Below are 22,634 nucleotides of genomic sequence, written 5' to 3' on the forward strand. Positions count from 1 at the left end.
TAAAACACTGTGGCCTGCATGCCTCAGAGATGCCATTGCCAGCAACAAAGCAGAGATTAAAAAATAGTGCATTGGAACTGAGCAAGTCTCTGTAGAAATAAGATTCAACATGGCTGAATGGCAATTTATGGTCATCACAAATGCACGTATGTCAGCATGCAAATATTAAATATGTATGTATAGCTACTATCAGTAGGAAGGCACTGATCAAATTTGTTAATATTTATTTACATCTAAAAGTTATTTATGTTAATAGGAAATACTAAATCACAAGTAGCAGTCAAAAATTGGTCTATCTACTCAAAAAACTGGAGTGAAACAAAAAAACAGGTCTTGCCTGCTGTTTTTGTTAGAAGCTGCTGGACAGATCCGGTTGTGGATGATACTGTCTTGTGCTGTGTAGGCTGGGCCTTAGGAATCGTTGGTACTGACGTTTTTTGCTCTGTGAGCTGTGCGGATGCACCTTGTTGTGAGAAAAAAGAAGTACTCGTACGCATTTCTGATTTCTGCTCATAGCTTGATTCGATATGCATTTTTTCAGTTATTTGAGATGAAAATGAAACACCCTCTGTTTTTGTTTCAATGCCCTGTTGTAGTGGCACATCAAATGTTCGTGATTTCACATTTGCAACATTTGCAATGTAATAGCAACTTGGGTGCGGTTTTGATTCTTGCTTCTGTTGTAAAATTCCTGCCACTTGTGATTCTGGCTGAACCTGTTTATACTTAAATGGTGGCCTTGCATTCTGCTCAAATGATTCTATAAGAGTTCTAACAGGCTGTTTTGACTCGTACAACACACCACTCTCAGTCTCTGCAGTATCTAATTGCTTATGGATATTTGTGTACTCAATAATATTTTCTTTTGCAGTCTCTTTTGCAGATGATGACTGTCTGAACTGCAATGGTGGAAATGTAGTTGCGTCTCTTATACCTTGTTCAATAAATTCGGTAGATTTTGCACTTGTCATTTCCTCAGCCACGTTACTTGAAGAAACTTGCTCACCCTTGATTATTTCACTTAAAGATTGTTTTAGAGATGATGTGTCTTCAGAAACAGCTGTAGTAATAAAACTATTCTCCTCTTTCTTCACTTGTTTCTCAGTTTTCTTACTTATGTTGTGAACTGAAGAAACAGTTTCTGTTACTTGTTCCTTGTTCATTGAAGTGGCATAAGATGATGAGGCACTGAAAGTACTACCAGTAGGTATCATACTAGACTCCACGCCTAAGATGTTAGTTGCAGCAGCATCAGTAGTAGCAGTAGTGGTGGACTGACCTGATGACAAGTTATACTCCTTAAGACTTGCACAGTGTTATTTTGTTACAGATTTTTCAAAATTAGTGTGTTACACATTACATATAGTAGAAATTAAAGTATATTATAACTGTTTTTTAAAACAAGAGTATGAGAAGGAACATGAACGTTGATTTCAGTTCCTGAGAAAAATGTAGACTTACATAATCAATGTTCCACATGTCTTTAATTTTGATTGGCATAGGTAAAAAAGAAAAGAAAAATTGAAAATTTTCTAATGCTTTGTTGCAGTTATTTGTCCTTCAAAAATAACGATTTCTGATGTTAGTAATGTCACTTTTTGTGAATATTGTAGACAACAGAAGTATTTCTTTTTGCATAAAAACTGTAATTATCATGGAGTGGTGCAGAAGTATGAATCAAAGGTAACTGACATAGGAAAATGAAAAAGAAAACAGTAGTGACAGGAAGAAAGTAAAGATTACGTTCATCTATAATACCTCCTTATCTCTTGAGATGCAGAAGAATAAAATAAAATTTTTCTTGCAAATTTAATGAGTAACATTTAGTTAGTATTTCTTTCCAGCTTTACATATGTGAAACATCTACAGCAATGGTGCTGTAAAATTATGAGGCAATATTCTTTAAAAAGAAACATGGCATTTCAAATTGTACAGCACTTAATTAAGAAAACATAGTGTGTTAGTAATAATTTTCTGTAAATATTCTTGCATCAACTTTAGTAATAATTTACTGAGATTTTCTTGTTATCACTATGAAGTGTTGGTACTAAGTATTTTAAAACATCTTAAATAATCATTCACCTCTCACATGGAATATATCTACGCAAAAATAATAATTAAATCTATATTATAGTCATAATTCTGGCTAAGGAGTGATGAATTGTAAGAGAGTTTCCTTAAATTATAAAGCAATTTATTTACAGAAAAATGCAGGCAATGATAGCCATGTTTTATGACATTTTCAAAATTGTGCTAGGTAGATCTGTTTACAGAAAATAAGATATTATCATGTGTCAAAATCACACTGTTAATTCACAAATCAATTTCTAGACTCACTTTACATCACTACCAAGCTCTGATATTGATATTTCCTACACATGCATACATAAAACTTTAAATATCTAGTGAAGTTTATGGAAAATCATGCAGGACACCACCTTCTGTAAAAAAATTTACATTGTCTTAGATTGTGGCTACAATATGCACCACCGGGTAAAGGCCAGGGTCTTGGTATGACCTAGGTGATGAATAAAAAAAATGCATGTTCCAATTGCACTATGTATACTAAATAATAACATCACATGTCACAGAACCAATCCTCTGAATCCACACAACACTATCTTGTGGAATAAATAAAAATCTCATATTAAGCATGAATAAAAGTTAGTTAACAGGTTGGTGTGAACACCAATGCACTTCAGGAGTCATGATCTTATTATAGTGGTATTCATTGTGTTCTTCTTACCAAAGAACTGGTTTTCCCAGAAAAAAGGTTACTATGGAATGCTTAACAAAGTGTGATACTTTTGTTTACTTTTTTGCAGTTGATAACTTACTGTTGCCATAGCTGGAAGTTAGTATAAGTTGGAAGTTAAACTGTCAAAACTTCAGGCTACAGATTGAAATCTGATCAACTAATATGCTGAGCCACATAATGTGTCTTTCTAAAGATATTGATTTGTGTGCTGTCAGTAATGTTGTCATGACTGCAGATTACTTCCACTGAAGAATGGTAGCCAACTTTTAGCTGTGGTCTTACATTTTTTCCCCAGAATTCTGTGTGTCTTATACATAGTGTGGATGCTTTCTCTCATGAAGCATGTTCTAACACATATAAGGAATGAGAGAAATCATTGTAAACCACCATAACTCCAAAGGATCAGGAATGCACAGCACAACATAACCCATGAAGCATAAAATAACAGCTGCAACTTCTCTCACAGATTTACATTTCAACACCTTATGTTCAAAAGTAAGTTGCTTTTTCACTATGTTGATGAATATGGGAAGAGGACGAAACACTAACGACACAGTTATGAACCCTGCCCAAAGTTATAATAAGGGTCAGAATGTTCTTTGTAATTATTATATCTCTAGATTTAGCTGTTTTAAGTGCTTGTGACTATGATTTCTTATCAATATTTCATGAGTTACAAAGTATAAATTTTAACACTTCTATTATTTTCTCCCATATAAAATATTCTCTGTTAAACACTCCTTTCAGCAATAATAACATGGATAATGCTGTGCAATTACTGACACAATATGCTGAGGAGCTGTCAGTGACATTAAATGTAAAACTTGTCAACTTCAAAAATTAACCATTGCAGTGTCCATAAAGAATGGTGGATTATACTCATTTGCTCATAATTAAGAACTTGTGCTATTGTCTTCATTGTTTTGATTGATTTTCTTAATTTTTGACATAAAAGATCAAGGTGATACTCCCACAATAGACGCCAGCCTAACAATATACCAAGGAAAGCAGTGTTATCATGCTTGCATCGATTAAACATATAGGTTTAACACTGTAAAGCAATACAAAATGGGATTAGTCTATAAGGTCAGTTGTAGAGAAAAATGAATGGTCAACTTCAGTTTATTGCGGGAATTTTAGGAAACTCTAGCTCGTCTATAAAAGAGATCACATAGAACCCTACTGTGATTCTTTCTTCAGTATTGCTTGCGTGTTTGAAACCCAACAAGATCAGATTAAAGGAAAATGTCAAAATAATTCAGTTGGCTCAACATCCTTAAATTGTTAGAAATGATGGTTCTATTTTATGAGGTGGTTCTTGAGTGTATCTTACAAAAGAAACAGATTTTCTAATTGAAATATTTCGCTAACAATATTTCTGCTTGTGTCTGTGTATGTGCGGATGGATATGTGTGTGTGTGTGTGTGTGTGTGCGCGAGTGTACACCTGTCCTTTTTTTCCCCTAAGGGAAGTCTTTCCACTCCCGGGATTGGAATGACTCCTTACCCTCTCCCTTAAAACCCACATCCTTTCATTTTTCCCTCTCCCTCCCTCTTTCCTGACGAAGCAACTGCCAGTTGCGAAAGCTCGTAATTCTGTGTGTGTGTTTGTGTGTTTTGTTCATGTGCCTGTCTGCCGGCGCTTTCCCGCTTGGTAAGTCTTGGAATCTTTGTTTTTAATATATTTTTCCCATGTGGAAGTTTCTTTCTGTTTTATTTACATCGCTAACAAATTATTAAGATAAAATTATGTATTGTTGGAATCAGAAAAATTAGGGCTACAATATATATTCTGAGTCGTGGTCACCTTTGTGCTCATATGGCAAAGACTACCAAATCCACCGATTAGTCCCTCAACTGTTAGGGATAAAACCCAATGGGACTCGGGGCAAGTAAGGCCAGCAACCTGCTTCCCTGGTACTTTAAATATGATGCTGGCAACAATCAGAGCAAAATGCCTCAGACCCTTGGAGGTGATGGAGCCCCACCCCTAACTGACAAACCAGGGACTCCTAAGATACGACTTTGCAAACAAATGGTAATGAGATGGGGAGCTATTAATATCAATGGGGGCTACTCAGGAAAGAAGGTAGAGCTGGCAGAGGCTGCAAGTAAGATGGGGCTGGACTTTTAGCTGTTAGTGACATTCGGTTAAGGGGTGAGAAAGAAGAGGAAGTGGGAGAATACAAGGTCTACCTGTCAGGAGTCAAAGCAGGAATAGCACAATGGGGTGTAGTGCTTTACATCAGGAAAGAATTGGAACCCAGCGTAGTTGCAATAAGGTATGTAAACGAACGACTGATGTGGATAGATTTGACAGTGTCTAGCAAGAAAATTAGGATTGTGTCAGTATATTCACATTGTGAAGGGACAGATCAAGATAAGATGGATAGTTTTTATGAGGCACTCAGTGATGCAGTTGTTAGAGTAAAGGATAAGGACAGTGTTCTGCTCATGGGGGATTTTAATGCCAGGATTGGAAATCGAACAGAAGGGTATGGGTAAATTTGGAGAGGATATGGAGGCCAACAGGAATGGGAAACAACTCCTGGATTTCTGTGCCAGTATGGGCTTAGTAATCACAAACTCCTTTTTTAAACATAAGAACATTCATCGGTATACTTGAAAAGGCAGGGGAACCAGATCCGTCAATGACTATATAATAACAGATCAGGAATTCAGGAAGGCTGTGAGGGACACACGTGTATTCAGGGGATTCTTTGATGACACTGATCATTATTTAATCTGCAGTGAAATTGGGATTGTGAGACCGAAAGTGCAGGAGGTCAGGTCCATATGTAGGAGGATAAGAGTGGAGAAACTTCAGGATAAGGAAATTAGGCACAAGTACGTGACAGCGATCTCAGAAAGGTACCAGTTAGTTGAATGTAGTCAATTACAGTCATTGGAAAAGGAATGGACAACGTACAGGGACACACTACTAGAAGTGGCTAAAGAATGTCTTGGAACAGTAGTGTGTAGAAGTAGGATGAAGCAAACAGCTTGGTGGAATGACACACTCAAGGAAGCCTGTAAAAGGAAAAAGAAGGCATATCAAAAATGGCTACATACTAGAGCTCAGGTAGACAGAGAAAGTGATGTTGAAGAAAGAGACAAAGCCAAACAGATAATTGCAGCATCCAAGAAGAAATCTTGGGAAGACTTTGAAAACAGGTTGGAGACTATGGGTCAAGCTGCTGGAAAACCATTCTGGAGTGTAATTATCAGTCTTCGAAAGGGAGGTAAGAAGGAAATGACAAGTATTTTGGACAGGTCAGGAAAACTGCTGGTGAATGCTGTGGATGCCTTGGGCAGATGGAGGGAATATTTTGAAGAGTTGCTCAATGTAGGTGAAAATACAATCAGTAATGTTTCAGATTTCGAGGTAGAATGGGATAGGAATGATGATGGAAATAGGATCACATTTGAGGAAGTGGAGAAAATGGTCAATAGATTTCAGTGCAATAAAGCAGCTGGGGTGGATGAAATTAAGTCAGAACTCATCAAATACAGTGGAATGGCAGGTCTTAAATGGCTACACAGGATAATTGAAATGGCCTGGGAGTCGGGACAGGTTCCATCAGACTGGACAAAAGCAGTAATCACACCAATCTTTAAACATGGAAACAGAAAAGATTGTAACAACTACAGAGGTATATCTTTAATCAGCATGGTGGGTAAAATCTTCTAAGGTATTGTTGAAAGGAAAGTGCGAGTATTAGTTGAGGACCAATTGGATGAAAATCAGTGTGGGTTTAGGCCTCTGAGAGGTTGTCAGGACCAGATCTTTAGCTTACGGCAAATAATGGAGAAGTGTTATGAGTGGAACAGGGAATTGTATCTATGCTTTATAGATCTAGAAAAGGCATATGACCGGGTTCCTAGGAGGAAGTTATTGTCTGTTCTATGAGATTATGGAATAGGAGGCAAACTTTTGCAAGCAATTAAAGGTCTTTACATGGATAGTCAGGCAGCAGTTAGAGTTGACGGTAAATTGAGTTTATGGTTCAGAGTAGTTTCAAGGGTAACACAAGGCTGCAACCTGTCTCCACTATTGTTCATATTATTTATGGATCATATGTTGAAAACAACAGACTGGCTGGGTGAGATTAAGATATGTGAACACAAAATAAGCAGTCTTGCATATACGGATGACTTAGTTGTGATGGCAGATTCGATTGAAAGTTTGCAAAGTAATATTTCAGAGCTAGATCAGAAATGTAAGGACTATGGTATGAAGATTAGCATCTCCAAAACGAAAGTAATGTCAGTGGGAAAGAAATATAAACAGATTGAGTGCCAAATAGGAGGAACAACGTTAGAACAGGTGGAAGGTTTCAAGTACTTAGGATGCATATTCTCACAGGATGGCAACATAGTGAAAGAACTGGAAGCAAGGTGTAGCAAAGCCAATGCAGTGAGCGCTCAGCTATGATCTACTCTCTTCTGCAACAAGGAAGTAAGTACCAAGACTAAGTTATCTGTGCACCGTTCAATCTTTCGACCAACTTTGTTGTATGGGAGCGAAAGCTGGGTGGATTCAGGTTACCTTATCAACAAGGTTGAGGTTATGGATATGAAAGTAGCTAGGATGATTGCAGGTACTAGAAGACGGGAACAATGGCAGGAGGGTGTCCACAATGAGGAAATCAAGAAAAACTGGGAATGAACTCTATAGATGTAGCAGTCAGTAGTTGATGTGCTAGAGCAATGAGCGCAGTTCTCGTCTCCAATGTCTTCTTGACTCTCTTTGGAATGTTTATACCACTCATAAACTCTTGTCTTACTCATAGTAGACTCACTGAAAGCCATAGTCAATATTTTGAATGTGGTGCTGCACTTTATTCCATTTTTTAAGCAAAATTTAATGCAAATTCTTTGAGCCATCTTTTCTGTAAGTAAAAATTTACCAAGCACTCAGAAATACAATAACCTTTTCAACTGTTAACAATAAAGTAAATATTCAAAACATCTGAAAATACAAATATTTCAGGAACATGTGTACCAATGAGATCAGAAAAAAAGTTTTGAAAATCAGAGGTATAAAGCTGCAAAATTAAAAAATTCCCTGTTACTTTTTGATCATGCATCATATGTATTACATATCTAAGAGATATCAGAAATGGAATAAATTGAATTTATGTGAAGAGTGGGTTCTAGTTGTGCAGCTATTCCACACAGTAACCTTTGCAGTGAAACCTTTTCTGGGGGGCTCCCATAAATTAGAAAGTAATGCAAGGATAATTTCTCTGAAAAGGAGACAGCCAATTTCCTTCCCTGTCACTGCTCTGCCTCTAATGACCTTGTCATCAAGGCCTTGTCATTCTCTCATTCTATCACAACATGCAAAATTGTATAGAAATTTTGCGGCATTGACATTGGGTGTGAGAAATGAAAGAGAGGACACAAGCACAATAGTGGTTATATTCTGGGAACATCGTGTAGGTCAACTTGACAGACATGGAAATGTCTGAGTAAATTACTTATTCTGGGTTTCATATTAAAATTACAGTGAAGAATTCTGTTAAGTACTCAAAAGTCTAAGTAATGCTATGTAATAATGAGTATACTTATTAACATTATTTAATACTTCCCTAGAGTTTATTATATGGGATATGGATACTGCAATGATTAATTTTTGAAGTAGACAGGTTTTACATTTAATGTCACAGACTGCTCTTCAGCATATTTTGTCAGTAATTGCACAGCATTATCCATTTTATTATTGCTGAACGGAGTGTTTAACAGAGCAAGTTTTATATGGGAGAAAAGAATAGAAGTGTTAACATTTATACTTTGTCACTCATGAAATATTGATAAGAAATCATAGTCACAAGCAGTTAAAACAGCTAAATCTAGATGTATAATAAGTACAAAGAACATTCTGACCCTTATTATAACTTTGGGTATGTCCGAAAGAACAGACACCATTGATGACCTGCAGCCATCTGGAACGAAATTAGAATTATATTAATACCTTCATCTGCTAACGGGTGTTGATATATATCAAAGGGGGCAGGTGAAAATGTGTGCCCTGACCGGGACTTGAACCCGGGATCTCCTGCTTACATGGCAGACGCTCTATCCAACTGAGTCACCAAGGGCACAGAGGATAGCGCAACTGCAGGGACTAACTCGTGCACGCCTCCTGCAAGACCCACACTCTCATCTTGCATGTCCACACACTAGATTCGTAATGTCCCACACCAACACACTCATTACCTGTGGAAGACATTCTTACCAAGTCCCGCAAGAATTCTGGGAATATGGATAAGGGGTCTGTTCTTTTGGACATGTCCGAAAGAACAGACACCATTGATGACCTGCAGCAATCTAGAACGAAATTAGAATTATATTAATACATTCAAGGTAAGAATGTGGGTCTTGCGGGAGGCATGCGCAAGATAGTCCCTGTAGTTGCACTATCCTCTGTGACGTCGGTGGCTCAGATGGACTGAGCATGTGCCATGAAAGCAGGATATCTCGGGTTCGAGTCCCGGTTGGGGCACACATTTTCACCTGTCCCTGTTGATATATATCAAAGCCCATTAGCAGCTGAAGGTATTAATATAACTCTAATTTAGCTAAAAATAGTGATAACATCATTCCTTCCAACATTTTCGAAAATATTAGAGAAATATGTAAGCATCAAATCAACAAATATCTAAATGATCCTAATTTACTTAACAGAAATCAACATGGCTTCCACGCAAGAAAAACACAGAAATAACAGCAATGTGCTACACTTATCAAATAGCCCGAAATCTAGGAAAGAAACAATAGTGTTGCACAATGCAATTCCTGAAGGACGGTATTTTGTGAAGGTAGAGGCATGGAGGCGGATTGTACTGTTGCTGGTTCCAAGTGACAGTTGCTGTGCATGCTTACACATGATTTGCACTTAATGAAAGTGTATAGCCTTCAAATTATGTCTCTTGCTTGCTTGTACAGAATTTGTCACTTAGCACCACCATCAGCCAGCACCACCATCAGCCATGAGAAGTTGCAGCAAACAAAATAAAAATTCACTAAATAACTCGCTATGATCATGTGTGATGCTCGCACTAGGTATGACGATCACAGCGGGGTTCTCAGAACACTACTAAATGCCCACTGGATGTCAGAGAATATCTGAAGTAGGTGCGCAGATCAAGCCTAAACTCGACCACCATCATTTGTGACTCCAATTGTAGGAGTAAATTTAGACACAGAAACAGAAGAATAGGTAAACAATTTTCATAAGAAAAACAACGACTTATAATTGGTCAACATGTAGTCATATTGACAAATTAATATGCGATGGAATGTAAAATGGCTCATTCCACATCATTCTGATTTATTGTGCAAAATGATCCATGGATCATGAAACAAACTATATAACTAAGTAGCTAACAAACTAACTAATCTCCAAAGCACTTGATACTCTCAGTCATGACATCTTCTTAGAAAACTTGGAAGAAAGAAGTAGTTTGAATCATACCTCCAAAACAGAACACAGAGTGTAGGACTGATGACAGCTTACTCCAACCATAAAATCAATTTAGTATCAGATGTAAAAAAAAGTGGAAACAGGAGTACCATAAGACAACAGTCTGTGTCCCTTTTATTCCATGTCTATATAAATGACATTCACACATTGGAATATTACAGACAATGCTGCACTACTCGAAGATGATACTAGTGTGATAATAGGTGTGCCACAGCAATTGCTGCATACAACTACTGATTAAATCCTAAAGTATGCCCACTCTTGGTTAATGCAAAGATGTTGGCATTAAATGTCAAGAAACAAATTACATGTATGATGTATGTATGCAGACTGAAGTGACACATGAAAATTTGTGCCAAACCAAGAATTTGAACCCAGGTCTCCCATTCACTAGGCAGATGGGCTAACCATGATACCATGCTGGCCAAGTTGCTTTGAACAACCGTATGGACTACCCTGGCACACCTCACTCCTCAATCCAAATTCCCATTCATGCCTCAACTTACTTGGTAATCCTAATAAACTCATAACAGTATTGCAGAAGTTCTTCAACTGTATTGGACTAACACCTCAGCAATGCAATGCTGTTTGAGTTTAGATGGAATATCAAGTGGGCTGAGGCACAAATGGGACTGAGAATGGAGGCATGTTAGGGTAGTCCATGCAGTTGTGCAAATCCAATGTTCCAAGGTGCTGTAATGGTTATCGCATTTGTCTAAAGAGTAGGAGAGCTGGGTTCAAATCCTGGCCTTGGTATAAATTTTCATCTGCAGCTTCAGCCTGCATACATATGTCATAGATATCTGAGACTTGAAAAGGTCTCTGGAACCATATAATTTCATTTGATTAAAGTAATTACAGTTTGGGAAAATAAAATAAATCAAAACATGAATCTAAACCTGGTGTTCGGTGACAAATAGCACATTTACAAACATCAAATTGGGTCAGTGATACAATAAAATTACTACGTCATGTGACTTCTTTCTACTGACTTCACATTTCCTTAATCTTGGGGACTGATGACCCTGTAGTCTGGTCCGTTTACTCTCCCCACCAACCAATCTTAATCTTGTCTCTACATCTACATCTACATCCATACTCCGCAAACCACCTGACGGTGTGTGGAACCTATCACACCTATATACTAACTGTACTTGTCTATGCTGAATCTTGGTAGATGTACTGCAAATTTTGGAGACAAGCACATCAGTAAGTTAGCTTACCATGCATATTTTCATTCGTTGCTTTCTTACGGAATCATCTTTTGGGGCAATTCATCACTAAGAAAGAAGGTATTTATTGCACAAAAACGTGTTATCAGAATAATGTCTGGGGCTCATCCAAGATCATCTTGTAGACAATTATTTAAAGAATTAGGGATATTGCCAGTAGTTTCACAATATATATATACAGCCTAATGAAATTTGTTGTTAGTAACCCAGATCACTTCAGAATTAATAGCACAGTCCACAGCTACAATACTAGGAGACAGGGTGACCTTCACTACCGTTCATTGAATTTGACATTGGCACAAAAGGGGGTGAATTATACTGCCACAAAGATTTTTGGTCAATTGCCAAACAATATCAAAAGTCTGACAGACAACCAATCGGCATTCAAAAGTAAGTTAAGGGAATTCCTGAATGACAACTCCTTCTACTCCATAGATGAATTTTTAGACATAGGCCAAAGAAATACAGTAAGCATTAACAATTGTACCGTATATAAGACTAACAATGATTATTTGGGATAAATGAATCTTGTGTACTTTGACACGTTCCACATCATTACGAAATAATCGTGTTCATGATCCATGGAACAAGTAATATAACTAACTAACTATATCTAATTAGAGATGGTAAGTGGTTGCTTTTCTTTAATTTAATATATTAATAACGAATTTTATTCAAGTTACACATACCATGGAGCTCCTTTTCAGAAGCTCACAATCTGGATTCTTTTTATTCTCTTCTATTATTTTTATGAAAGAATGATAACAATGGAACATAATATCCATCTTCTTGACAACTATCATTTTATATCAGGCTACGAGATTTTATAGATAAATTGAGGCACACTAAAGGAGAAATTACACACCTTACTATGACTGGATAAATTACCTTCTAAGCAATAATACCAAATGAAAATAGTAAGAGACTATGAAATATCCTTCTTGGGCTGTAAGAATACCCCAGCAAAAGTTCTATTGTTTTATTCCACGGATAAAGACTAGACTTTTTATAAATGTTGAAACCATGGTAAATGGGTTTTAATAAACCTTCAAATTTGCAACTGATTGATTGTTGTACCAATTCTACAAGAAGAATTCATTCTATGGTTGCTGCTCCAGCCAGCTCAATAATCAAGAAAATAAATACAATAAAGTAGAATAAATGAAATTATTGAAATACAAGAATAAATTAAATTAGCACTGATACATTTCTGTATTTAAATAGGTTTTTGTTAACTGGTGTTGCTCTCCACAAATTGCCTTTACAAAGTATGTTCTGTATTCTAGGTTATTTACTGGCTGCTTTAGCTATGATTTATGTTTCTGTGATTATGAATATCATACTACAATTACCTGGTGATGAAGGAAAACTAATATAAAACACATGCATCAAAGATATTACAGTCATGCAGCTTTACAAGTGTATCATCATTAGTAAAATCACATACATTTACCAGAGTAACAAATACATGGTTAAAGCTTTACTGGAAAAAAATGCAATATTTAAAATAATTAAATAAAAACTCTCCAAATAAATCTTTCAAGTGATTACCATAACTTTGCTGTGAGTGTTGTGCACCGCTCCATCCTCTTGGTGCCTTAGGTTTGTACAGAAAGTCCTTTTCATGACCAGAAACTCTTTGGCTTGGAGGCTGACTGACACCAGTAGAGGGTGTAAGAGGAGTAAATGCTGGTTCAGCTGATACAGGTTGTGGTGCTGTTGATTTGTAGCTGTCAAATGTTGAACTCAGAACTGGCTCAGGGGCAGCTGGTGTTGGAGCACTAGAAAAGCTCCATGACTGCAGTGGTTTGAGTTCCTGGAAAGCTGCATCCACGGAACCAGTCTCCAGAGCAGCTTCCCATGGAGATTTCACAAGGCGAAGCCTTGGTAGAGTAAACCGCTCCTGTTGGTAAAACAAGTGTCACACTTTTATAGTTGAAAAGAAGACATGAAAAAATCAATATTTACAATTTTCATTACTGTCTCTTGTAACGGGACATCCTCCTCTAGCATTGCTTTAGCTGGACAGACGTATTCGACACCAGAAATATTTTAGAATTTTGAACAGGTTAATATTATCTCAGCTGTTTTTCTAAAAAAATTCATATGATTTTGTAGATGAGATGCTATATTTGAAGCTAAAATCTATAAAAAGAAATTACTTTATTTTTGCTGTCACAATCAATATGCACTAGCTCTAGATGTACAGTTAAAATTATTTTTTAGAAACATTTGAGATTACGAAATATTTGGTTCACTTAAAATTTCTATTATTATTTACACAATTTGGCACTATTTATTACGTTTATTTCTGGATTCATTTATAAATTAATAGAAATTCGTTTGTCAAGAAAATTTTTAAACCCTTTGGAATATTGTTATTACCGCAGTGTGAAGGAGTAGTGGGCACGCCTCTGAAGTGATCGATTGTGTTTTCGTATGTTGGAAGAACACAAATTCAAACGACAGTGTGATACAATAAAATGTGAGACAATAAATTATCGTGAAAACAAAAATATAATGCAAGCATTCTACAAAGTTAATTATGTCAACTGGAACTGTGAGAACCTAAAATTTCAAAAATTTCATCTTCAAGAATCAGCCCCTAGACATGAAGAATTGGAGCCAACTACGAGAAAAGAAGATAAGTAAAAAGTTTATTGTAAATCTTACTCTTGTATTTTTGAAAAAAAGAGACCTTACCATTGGCAATAGTAGTGACAACAACAAATTGTGGGAGGGGGGGATACAACTTTGACTTTTTCAGTTATTCAATATACTCTTTACTGGTTACAATGGTCTCAGATATAAGGTCTCGATTACAGCAAACTGCTTTACTTAGTCAATTTATATTGCTGCTGGCTTGAGAAGTGCAGGTACTTGGCGGACAGGAGAGTAAGAAATATTAGCACTACTGCCACCTCTACTGACCCAAAATCCTGTATCTCTGTTGAGTGGCCCATTATCTATATACAGTGAAACATGAGAGTGCTTAACATGAAAAATCAGTTAACACAAAATAATACTGTAGGCCTGGAAAAAATACTCATACATTGCATGCATTTGTTTCTTTTAAAGCACAATGAAATCTGTTTAATGCAGAAAGATTTTGTCCCTTGGGAGAACAAGTAGTGAAGAGTAACATAGTTGCCTAACTTCATTGACCTTTGTTTTTTATTAGACCAAAATGAGCAATGGCTACTATGTTGCTATGTTATCAGTTATCCTCGGGTGCTGCCATTGACAAACACTTTAATCAGTTTTCAAATACGGTGAAGGACGTGTGAAAGGTAGTGAATAGTGTGTTGACATCAGATTTCCTTTCTAATTTCAGCTTGTTATTTTTCTGCACATAATAACAGGCAAAATGGGACAGAAAAAATTGCTACTTCATTCAAAACAAAGATGAAACTGCTTCAGGCAGTTACTGAAAATGAAGACTGGAAGCAGAAATCTGTAAAGATTCTTGCAATGCTACGTCTACACTGTCAACATTAATTAAAAATATTGGCCAAATTATGGTAATGTTTTAGTATCACACTAGTAAAATTGAATACTTCATGCCTAACTTAGTACCCTGTTTAAAAAAAATAAGCAGCAAATCTCCAAAACAGATGATGTTTTGGACTGCAAACTAGTCCTTATTGTTATAAAAATTCACCCAACATTAGGCTCAAAAGTTTTATGCAACTGATACTGAGTCTCAAACTTGGAACAATCATTTTAGTAAACAGTGAACCATCAATTTAATGACTATTGTAAAGTAACACTAGCAAGCCATTTACCAGAAAATCTTCACAATTTCTTTACAGTGTATGGGTGATATTTTTGGAACTGAAACAAATTTTCCTGGAGTAAGCAAAAATCTGTGATTACTAAGAAACATATACAAAATAAGGGATACATAAATTTACAAAGCAACATGTCACATTACAAAATCTAGGTGAAGCCCCTTGTAAATATTCTCCTACTGTATGCATATTCATCAAACATGACTCTCGTTCTCTATCTCTCCCTATCTACTTCTTCCTCATGACTTCTCCTTTGTCAGATGCTGACATTCTTTTTTGTTTCCCATAACACTTGAAAATTCACTGTCTGCCGACTAATAAGACCAGTTGTCTTTACCACTTAACACCACATTAATTTGTCATGAGCATCACAGCCATATTGCTGAGTTTTTTACTGTCCCATGTATTAGTACAGTATGCACATTATTTCCATTGACCTCTCAGTTTTCTTATATCAGTTAATAACAGTTTGAAGCCTTTGGGTCTGTTGTGTTTCTTGAAAGTATGTTACCAACCAAAGCAATTAAACAGTAACACATTACATCATTCTAGTATGAATAATGAAGCAATCCCTGGTTCACCGCTTGTTGCTTTTGTGTCACTGTTTAAAGTTTTTAAATGCGTGTTGCAAAGCACAAAATGAAAATCTCATTTATCTTGTACCTGTTTTGATTGAGGAAGATTGAGATTACCCCATTCTCAACATCAATCACCTGGTAGCAGAATATGAATGGCACACAATTTCCTTCCTTTTACCCTCCCCAACCCTACTGAAACAGGCTAAGGAAAAGTGTGCACACTGCACTTCAAGTAAATCCTTTGATGTGGACCTCTGATGCTTTGGTTACCTGTATCTCATTCAGTTTTTGTGCATGTTGCACACGTGATGTATCTAAATATGATGGAACAATTGGTGGCAGTTGACTAGGAGTCCCAATACTACTCTGGCGTTGCAGAGTGCTTGATGAAGAAATATAATCAGTAACTGTGCTGCTTGTGCTGGACTTCTTCACAGTAGTTTCATCAACCACCCATTTTTCAGACTTCTTTCGTCGCTTTGCAAAGAGCTCGGCACCTGCAATGTCACAGAGGAGTATTATAACACTTGAAATTTGCTAGTTTACTTGATGTTGTAGCTTAAAGCAATAGACAGATAGCAATTAGAACCAGAGAAATCTGTTTGGAATAGTTGGATAAAAGAAGGACTGGGGGAGGGGGTGGCAGTACAAAAAATATGGAAATAGTGAGCTCAAATTTGAGCTGCTTATGTTGAATGCATGACAAAAACGAAGCAGAAAACTGCATGTAAGTGTCATTTGATATAGCTAAGAACAAAATATGACAGTTGAGTATCATATCGAAAACGGGTGGGAACATGAGGAACAAATCCACAAAGACAAATGTATACAAAGACAGGGGCACCTCAAAAAGAAACGAAAATAATTAATTTACAGGTATTGGACATTTGATGTCGCATGGTTACAAATGTAAAAACATCTATCATTAATTAAATCCTCTCCCCCCCCCCCCCCCCCCTTCACTATTGCCTGCACACATGCATGTGAGCACTTGTGCACGCGCACACACACACATCCTGTGAACCCTACCAAGGATACAATTTGTAAACAAGGTATAAGATGAATAAAGGCATGTGATTTATGAGAGTGCTTTCTGCTGTGATGTTCTATACCAGTCTGTCAAAGATTGTTTTTTCTAGGTCTTGAAAGACAGCAGTTCATTATATTACTTACTCTGATGGTTAATCCAGGATGGAATGTAACAATATTATGAGAAGGAAATATCATTGTAATATTGTTACTTTGACAGTTAGTTTTTATGACATCTACAGTCAACTTAACACTATTATAATAATAGCCAAATCCAAGTTAGTTGTTTGTGTGGCATAAGATTAGTTTTTGTAATTTTTCATGTACTGTTCTTATAGCCAGAACACATACCAATTTTTCAAGTAATTGCGTTGATGCTGAAGAGAGGATTCTTTCATTTTTCCTTTTCTTATCAATGTTAGACAAAACTTCTACATTTTGTTCTAAAAAAACCTATAAGGACTGGGGAGATTATGTCTGGCCTCATGATAAAAATTTTGGTAACAAATAACTTTTCAACTATATGTTGGGGTTTAATGCCATCAAATATGCAGAACATCCGAGTTCATACATTAACATCACTCAGATGTCTGTGCGATTTTTCAACTGTACAAAGTGCAATGTGGCCCATCTAAGGCATAACCCTGGACTGATCAAAATGTTAATAATGTTCACATTTGTGTGTAGTACGTCATCATAATTTTGGTAATATCATTTTTGATTTTTTTTATTGACTTACAGTTCAAGCTGTTGCTAGCATCCCTTTTTTTACTGTTTGTTTCTTCTGTATTCTTCTCACATTTTCAACTCAAGTGTCATTTGACTTGTTTTAATGCCATTATCTATCTGTTCTGATCTTGTGCTGGTATTTTCTTATCTGCGCACCTACCACACCCAACCACAAATTTTTCGTGACCCTCTGTTACACTACATCTCTCCAGTACTTCCAGTTCTTTCTACTATGGTTTTCCTGCAGTTATTTTTTGCTTCTGTATACTGCTGTATTCAAAACTCACAGTTGCAGAAATGATTTTATTAGTTCATCATTGTTTCAGTGGATCCTTTTCAGAAATAGTTTTCAGTTCTCTTTATGGCTTCTCAAATTTACAATTTAAACATTGGTGACTCTCTGTTCTTCCTTCTATTTTGACATACATAGTCAGAATCACTGCTCTCATATCCTAATTTGATCGCAATCTAATTTTATGTAGTGCCTCCTCAATTTTTCTTCATATTTTCCAATATATTACTCTAGTCAGCAGTTAGCAAGCAAAAGAAGTCTGAGCTATTGTTTAACAGTTCTCATATCTACTTCTACAAGCCCTCTTCAATAAAATTATTAAGTAACCTTGGTCGCCAAACACTTTCTTTGAAGAACTCAATGTATACCATACCACTGACTGTGGATAGCCAAAGATACTTCATAGACAGAATGCAGTGCAGTTCTCCAAGACACCAAAGCTACAGCTCACAGCAAACATGGAGCTGCCGTTAATTCTGGTTTTTGACCATTCACATTGGAGAGCTATTGGCTCTCTGTATTAACCCAAAGAGTAACTTTCAAATTATCAGATGTATTCTTCATTATTGTCAATTCAGTCTCAAACTTTTAATACAAATTGCAAAGTTTCCCTAATACGTAAGCATACCAGGTGTAGAAGTATAAAACCATAATTTCCCTATAGATGGTGTTAGCTGTCAGTGTAGGGCCCATGAGACCACCATCTGCATCCTGTAACAGCTGACGATGAATGTCAACACACAGTAATCCAGATTCCATTATTCGGTATCTATTTCAAACCCATAAACATGTCAAGTCTGTGCCTTCAAACTATGATTTGTGGACAGCATTGGTTCTATGTTGTCATTTGAAGAAAACTGCTACACAACTACATCAAATGCTTGTTGAAGCTTTCAGTGAACATACTCTTTGGAAAACAGTGTTTTTAGTGGTTCAAAAAAGTCAAAAGTGGTGATTTTGACGTGAGAAATGATAAGTGGTGGGAAACCACCAAGAAAGTTCGAAGACAAAGAATTGCAGGTATTATTGGATGAAGACGATACTCAAACTCAACAGGAACTTGCGGAACAATTGAATGTGATACAGAAAGCCATTTCTCTTCAGTTGAGAGCTATGGGAAAGGTGCAGATAGTGGAAAAATGGGTTTCGCATGAAGTGAATGAAAGACAGCAAGCAACTCAAAAGACCACTTGTGAAATGCTGCTCACCAGATACAAAAGAAAGTTGTTTCTCCATTGAATAGTAACAGGCGATGAAAAAGGTTGTATTTTGAGAATACTAAGCATCGTAAATCATGGGTGAATCCAGGCAAAGCATCAACATCTAATGCAAGACCAAACTGCTTTGTAAAGAAGACAATGCTCTGTGTGTGGTGGGATCGAAAGGGTGTCGTCTATTATGACCTGCTAAAACCTGGTGAAACAGTTAACATTGATCACTACCAACAGCAAATGATTGATTTCAATTGAGCATTATGTAAAAAAATGTCCAGAATATGGAAAAAGACAGCAAAAAGTTATATTGCCCCATGATAACGCCCCATCAAACACAGCAAAATGGGTTAGAGAAATGATCGAGGTGCTCAGTTGAGAAATACTAGGGCATTTGGCTTATTCTGCAGAATTGGCTCTATCTGATTATCATCTATTTGCATCACTGGGACACGCTCTCACTGAACAATGCTTCAGTTCATATGAAAATGTACAAGAATGGCTTGCTGACTGGTTCACTTCAAAAGAAGAATTGTTTTTTGGCATGGCATTCATAGCCTTCTGGAGATATGGAAGAAATGTATAAATAGCAATGGAGATTATTTTGAACAAAATATTGTTTATCAGTTTCAAACAAGACATGTAATTATTGCAACCAAATTCTGGTTTCATACTTCTACACCTGGCAAAACACATTACTGAATGCCTATGTGAATGAAAGTAATACATGCTTGAAACTGGTATGAATCTAGGTAATGAGAAGAGCAAAGAAAGCTAGTCTTTAATGTTAATTTCAAAAGAAAATGGCTAATATTAATTTTTGAAGCAAGAATGAATTTAGGACAACTGTTCAATACGAAATCATAATTTTACAGTTGCAAATAATCCCCATATACAGGATTCAACAAAATTTTATTAATAGATTTTTAGGGGTTGTACCTAGTCTCTTGAGAAACAAATTGAGACTAGGTACCCATGCCTGGATACATCATCCAATGCTGCTAGAGACCACTGAAGTTACAGGGGAAATGTCTGCTACCAAACCACTCCTTCAGCAACAAAAGTGTGATGTAAGACTGACACCTCTGCCTTCACTGTGCTTAACAGTCTCTACAGTGTTGTTGTGGCAGGTGTGGATGCACTTTAACATTGTTAATACTCTCAGGTCCATTGCGAGGAGTTTGGCCTGTAGTCTGTGACCATTACAAATCATATTTCCTGCTGAAGAGGTGGCCTAATATAGATGTTTCCCTTATAACTTCAACACTCTGTACCATTGTTACATGAAATTTCTGGACATGGGTGCCTCTTCTCAATCTGTCCCTCAAGACACCATTTACAACCCCTTAAGAAGTTAATCAGAGCATCTGCATTACACCCTATATTGTAGGCCTATCAAAGGCTCGAAATGGTGTTTAATATTGTGGTGCAAAATTCTGCAGTAGGTTGCCCACTAGAGTTTTGGCAAGAAATTCAAAATCCCCAGGCACTAAAAAACAAATTAGTATAATGCTTTACTGGCAGTTCCTTCTACTATTTATCAGAATATTTGAGCTCAGGGGCGTCAATTCTGCGTCATTCTAATGTTAACATTAAACAGATCTTGTCTCTGCCTTTATACAGCCACTTGATAGTGTTCCATACAATGTTCCACAAATGATGGAAATATTAGATAAAAACAGCAGCTGAGTTGTCTAAAATGAATTTCTTTCAAAGTGGCTAATTTTCTACTAATATACTTATACCTAATTATAATAATATATAATTAATTAGTTCTTGTAATTATTGGTGTGAGTAGAGTAATGATAGTCGTAACATGTTGCATTCAAACTTTGCAGAAATATCCTGCAGTGGCTGCTTCTACCTGTTAATATGATTATAAATTGGCTCATTACACATCCCTAAAGGCTCTCCTTTATGATGGGATTTATGGAACACAATCTGTGGCTGAATAAAGTGTTACATTAATATGCTGGTTGTTACCTTTCCCTTTTGTTGCATTGAGATCTCGCACAAGATCAAGGCAAATGTCCGGACTAAGAGCTCCAGTTTCAATGTTGTAACCTTGTTGTCTCAGACTTGTCAAATCTTGCACCTGACCTCTGGGATCCATAACAAGTTTCAATGGTGTTTTACTCGGCTCCTTAAACACCATTTCCTAATGCAAACATAAAAATGGCTTTCAGTTGTTAAAATATTTATTTAATTTTTTTTTCACAAACAGGCTTAAATGCAACTGATAAGCAATTATCCGTGTTTAACAGGAAAATAATGTTCAGCAGAAGTGAGTAATAAGACTATCTATTAACAATAAACTCCATTTCATAAATATCCTTATACAAACATTTTCAAATAAAACTTGCACACAAAGAGGCTCACAAGGTAAACACATCAGTTTCAGTGCAGATGGTGCTTCTCTCAGTGAAAATATGGCACACTGTCTTTTCTTCAACTGCTATGGGCAGTTTCTTCTAATTTTACTATTCTATTGTGAAAAGTAACACTCATCTGAAAATGACTCTATAATTGGCGAAAAGAGGATAAAACAATTTTTTAATGAAATCAGAACTCCTATTTTAATGGCACACAATGATTTTACATATAGGGCAAATCCATAAAAATGTCACATGTTCTCCATAACCAGTCTAATATGTCAAAGAAATTCCCATGGTGGAAATATCACTTATTTCTGTTTTATGTTTTTAATTAATTTATTTATCTTATTTCAGTCAAATAAAAGCAATAGCAGTAACTTCTGTATGCTTTAATTTTAAAACTACGTAAAACCGATTTTGACTCAGTTTTCTATCAACATAAATGCAGTGCATTAAATGTGTAAGATTATACTCCCAATATTATTTTATATTTACATCTACATGACTACTCTGCAATTCACATTAAGTGCTTGGCAGAGGGTTCATCGAACTACAATCACACTATCTCTCTACCATTCCACTCTCGAACAGCGCGCGGGATAAACGAACACCTAAACCTTTCTATTCGAGCTCGGATTTCTCTTATTTTATTTTGATGATCATTCCTACCTATGAAGGTTGTGCTCAACAAAATATTTTCGCATTTGGAAGAGAAAGTTGGTGACTGAAACTTCTTGAATAGATCTTGCCGTGACGAAAAACGTCTTTGCTTTAATGACTTCCATCCCAATTCGCGTATCATATCTGCCACACTCTCTCCCCTATTACGTGATAATACAAAATGAGCTGCCCTTATTTGCACCCTTATATATTCTGATGTGTCTTGGTAAAGTGAGGGAAAATTATTATGCAGCTGTCTATATATTATAAGGTCATTTACTTGCTCAGAGATGTCCATTTGATGTCACCATTCCACTGGTTAAGCAACATCTGCATATAAATGTTCACACCTGAATTCTGTATCATCTTCGTCAATTTCCTACTACCCGGTTCCATTTGTTAATGAAAACAATTAATACCTAGCATGAATCTTCTTGGAATTTTAACAAGAGTCCTCTTTTGATGCAAAATGCCTTTATTGCAGCAAATTT

At 36.4% G+C, this 22,634-nt stretch overlaps 1 protein-coding gene and 1 non-coding gene across 38 annotated transcripts in view; both read right to left on the reverse strand.

The window, feature by feature from the left end:
* LOC126277939 (synaptopodin-2) overlaps positions 1-22,634 on the reverse strand; it is a 388,910-nt gene that overhangs the window by 15,044 nt on the left and 351,232 nt on the right. For 21 of the 37 annotated variants that reach the window (XM_049977637.1, XM_049977708.1, XM_049977680.1 and 18 more), the window contains 4 exons: positions 21,092-21,266; positions 16,118-16,344; positions 13,030-13,381; positions 338-1,279 (listed from right to left, as the gene is read on the reverse strand). In XM_049977637.1, coding sequence (XP_049833594.1) covers positions 338-1,279; positions 13,030-13,381; positions 16,118-16,344; positions 21,092-21,266 — 1,696 coding nt within the window. The remainder of the gene's footprint in view (positions 1-337; positions 1,280-13,029; positions 13,382-16,117; positions 16,345-21,091; positions 21,267-22,634) is intronic. The other 16 variants (XM_049977868.1, XM_049977848.1, XM_049977858.1 and 13 more) reach the window with 1 other exon arrangement.
* Positions 8,788-8,862, reverse strand: Trnat-ugu (transfer RNA threonine (anticodon UGU)). The gene has a single exon. It is a non-coding gene; the product is annotated as a tRNA-Thr (tRNA).

The sequence above is a fragment of the Schistocerca gregaria genome, chromosome 1 (assembly GCF_023897955.1).
Source record: "Schistocerca gregaria isolate iqSchGreg1 chromosome 1, iqSchGreg1.2, whole genome shotgun sequence".
Taxonomy (NCBI): Eukaryota; Metazoa; Arthropoda; class Insecta; order Orthoptera; family Acrididae; genus Schistocerca; species Schistocerca gregaria.